Here is a 3,468-nt window from a genome sequence, read left to right on the forward strand (position 1 = left end):
AGTATTTTCTGTGTGTTCTTTTTAAGTAGGATGCTTTTTCAAAGAATATGTCAATTTGTCCCTACATTTTTTTTGTTGTGGTTGTTATTTCTATGTTCCATTCAGGATGCAGCTGTAAATAATAAAATAAATACCTGTGTTGAATGGTAAGATTTCTTTCAATTTTAGTGGACACTTTGAATACATTCTAAAAAGTCGCATTTTAAAAGGTGATTATATAAGTTAAATTAAAAAACATTAAAGGCAAAGCTTGAAAGTTGGACTTACATTACCAGAATGTTGCGAATTTACTTCTGGGTGTTCATTTTCTTCCAAAATGTTCGGACCCGGAGGAAGACTGGGGCTGAAGGCCATGAGGTCCGTCTTGGGAGGCCCCTCCCCAGAGCACACCCTCTGCCGCCTCTGTTGTGAGTACGACCAGCTGCCCACCGCGCTGGAGCACACCAGCACGGGCTTCCCCGGCCCGCACGCACCCTCGGTGGGCGGCGCCGAGCACCGCAGAGCCGTGTACAGCAGCAGCGAGAGCACCAACAGGCTGGACACCGCGCAGATGGCGATGATCAGGTACACGTTCACGTCCACAAGCGCCGCCTCCGCGTTCGCGGCGCCAGGAGACGTTTGCGAGGAGGTCTTTGGCGCCTGGCTATTCTCCACCAGCGACAGCAGCACAGTGGCGGTGGCCACCAGCGCCGGCTCGCCATGGTCCTTCACCAGCACCAGCAGGCGCTGGCGCGGAGAGTCCGCCTCGTCCAGGGCGCGCGTCGTGCTGATCTCGCCCGTGTACAGCCCCACGCGGAAACGGGCTGCGCGCACCACCCGCCGCCGGCAGCAGCTCATAGGACAGCCACGCGTTGTAGCCCGAGTCCGCGTCCACCGCGCGCACCTTCGCCACCACGTGGCCCGCGCCCCACCGACCCCGACACCAGCTCGCTCACAGCACCGCCCGGGCCGCCTGGAGCCCAGGCGGCAGCAGCGCGGGCGCGTTGTCGTTCTCGTCCAGCACGAACACCTGCAGCGTCACGTTGCTGCCCAGAGGAGGCACGCCCGCGTCGCGCGCGCTCACCTGGAACTGCAGCAGCTCCAGCTCCTCGTGGTCCAGAGGCTGCAGCGCGTACACCTTGCCGCTCTCCGCGTGCACCGACACGTAGCTCGACAGCGCGCGCTCGCCCACCCGCCGCTCCACCAGCGAGTAGGACACCAGCGCGTTCTCCTGCGCGTCCAAGTCCCGCGCCGACACCGTGAAGATGTGGCAGCCGGGCGGGTTGTTCTCCTTCACGAACACCGTGTACTCGGGCTGCGCGAACAGCGGCGCGTTGTCGTTCACGTCGGCCACCTCCACGGACAGGCTGGCTGTGGCCGACAGCGAAGGCGAGCCCCCGTCCCGCGCTGTCACCACCAACTCGTAGTGTGACAGCTTCTCGCGGTCCAGGGCGCTGTCCAGCACCAGCGAATAGTAATTCTTGAAGGTGGACACCAGCTTGAAGGGGACATGCGGTGTCAGGGAGCAGGTCACCTGCCCGTTGACACTGGAGTCCCGGTCGGACACGGAGATGAAGGCAATGACGGTGCCGAGGGGGGCGTCCTCTCTGACCGGCAAGGACAAGGACCTGACCGCCAGTTCCGGAGCATTATCATTTACATCCAGCACTTTCACTAAAACCTTGCAGTGATTTGACAAGGGAGGACTTCCTTTATCAACTGCTTTTACCTGAATTTCGTAGGATTTTGTCTCTTCATAATCCAGTTTACCAATTAGCCTAATTTCTCCTGAGCTGGAATCAATTTTGAAGTTCTTTCTAATGTTCACAGGTACATCACTGCCAAAGAAAAAGACAACTTCTCCATTTACACCTTCGTCAGCGTCAGAGGCATTTAATGTGGTTACCAATGTCCCATTTGCTATAGTTTCCAATAAATGGACTCTGTACACGGCCTGAGAAAACAATGGGGCGTTGTCATTAACGTCGAGCACCGTTATCAGCAGGCGAACTGTACCTTCCAGCTCAGGTTTGCCCCCATCCGTGGCTGTCAATAATAAATGAAATTCTGGTGTTTCCTCTCTGTCCAAAACTTTCCTCAATTCAAGCGCAAGTGACTTACTCAGTTCATCACTTGCCTGTATATCCAACGAGAAATAATCACTGGGGCTGAGCGTGTACGTTAGCAGAGAATTGGTGCCAATGTCGGCATCAGCAGCGCCCTCTAGCGGGAAATGCGATCCCAGCTGTCTAGATTCAGGAATAAATAACCTTTGTTCTCTCTCTCTGAAGACTGGTGGATTGTCGTTAATGTCCTTCACCTCCACCTCCACGTGGAAAACCTGTGGCGGCCTCTCCACGATCACCTCCAGGTGGATGCTGCACTCAGCCCTCCGCCCGCACAGCTCCTCGCGGTCGATTCGAGAATTCACAAACAAAATGCCATTCTGCAGATTTACCTCCAGAAGGTCCCCGTGGTCTTTGGACGCCACCCGGAACAGGCGCGGCACCAGCTCCGCCAGCTCCAGCCCCAGGTCCTGCGCGATGCGGCCCACGAAGGTGCCGTGCTTGGCCTCCTCGGGGACCGAGTAGTGGACTTGGCTGCTCCCCGCCTTCCAGATTGCAAGAAGCAGAAGAGAGAGCAGCAGGCGCCGGGCTCCCTTGCCTCCTCGCCTGGGATACAGCATCGCAGAAGCACTACACTTTTCGTACCTCTCTCGGTACCTCTCACCTTACTTCAAAATCATGTCTCTTTACTTCATATTTTTAGTATTTCCTCTCAGCGTTTCTGTCTTCTCTCGGGCGGTGACAAAATGGAGCTTCCTCCTTTAGTGTTGGCGATCATACATTCCCACTGACAAGATTTTGTGGTATACAGCGACATCATGTGGCTGACTGTAGATTCTTAGATCTATTCATTGATTTCCAAAATAGCCTCATATTCATTTGCAGTTTACGCAAGGCAATCATTTTCAATTTTATATCCTTTTAAAGGCCCAGACATTTCAAGTGTCACTTTAGAGTATGTAATTCAATATTTTCCTTTAGCTGTTTTCACAAAAAATATTACAGTTGCATTTGGGAAAATCACGATATACATAAATAAGTACATCTTTTCATTTAAAATAATCTATCAGCTCATATCTTTTTATTATTAAATATTTATAACTGCACACTTTAGTTTTAAAATAAGGCACTTAGACCACTGAGGTTCACCTTATCCTAGGCTAGTTTGGGTGTTTATTTTTTAAATGATATAACATTACCAAGTACTTACATATGAAATATTTCGAAATTTTGATGAAATATATTTAAGATTCCTTCAATGTTGTATAAAAACCATTTCTGACCCAACCAACGTGACTCAGTAGTTGAGCATCGACCTATGAACCAGCAGGTCACGGTTCATGCTCAGGTTTCGGATTCAAACCCCAGTGTGGGGCATAAAGGAAGCAGCCAATCAACGATTCTCTCTCATCACTGATGTTTC

The 3,468-nt window shown here is 51.8% G+C and overlaps 1 protein-coding gene across 1 annotated transcript; it reads right to left on the reverse strand.

Annotated features, from left to right (window-relative positions):
- Nucleotides 1-237: 237 nt before the first annotated feature.
- Nucleotides 238-2,665, reverse strand: LOC102420207 (protocadherin alpha-1). The gene is given in 4 exon segments (XM_023752061.1): nt 238-798; nt 800-907; nt 909-953; nt 956-2,665. Coding segments are annotated over 4 exon segments (2,424 nt in total).
- Between the last annotated feature and the right edge of the window lie 803 nt (nt 2,666-3,468).

The sequence above is a fragment of the Myotis lucifugus genome, unplaced genomic scaffold (assembly GCF_000147115.1).
Source record: "Myotis lucifugus unplaced genomic scaffold, Myoluc2.0 scaffold_28, whole genome shotgun sequence".
NCBI lineage: Eukaryota > Metazoa > Chordata > Mammalia > Chiroptera > Vespertilionidae > Myotis > Myotis lucifugus.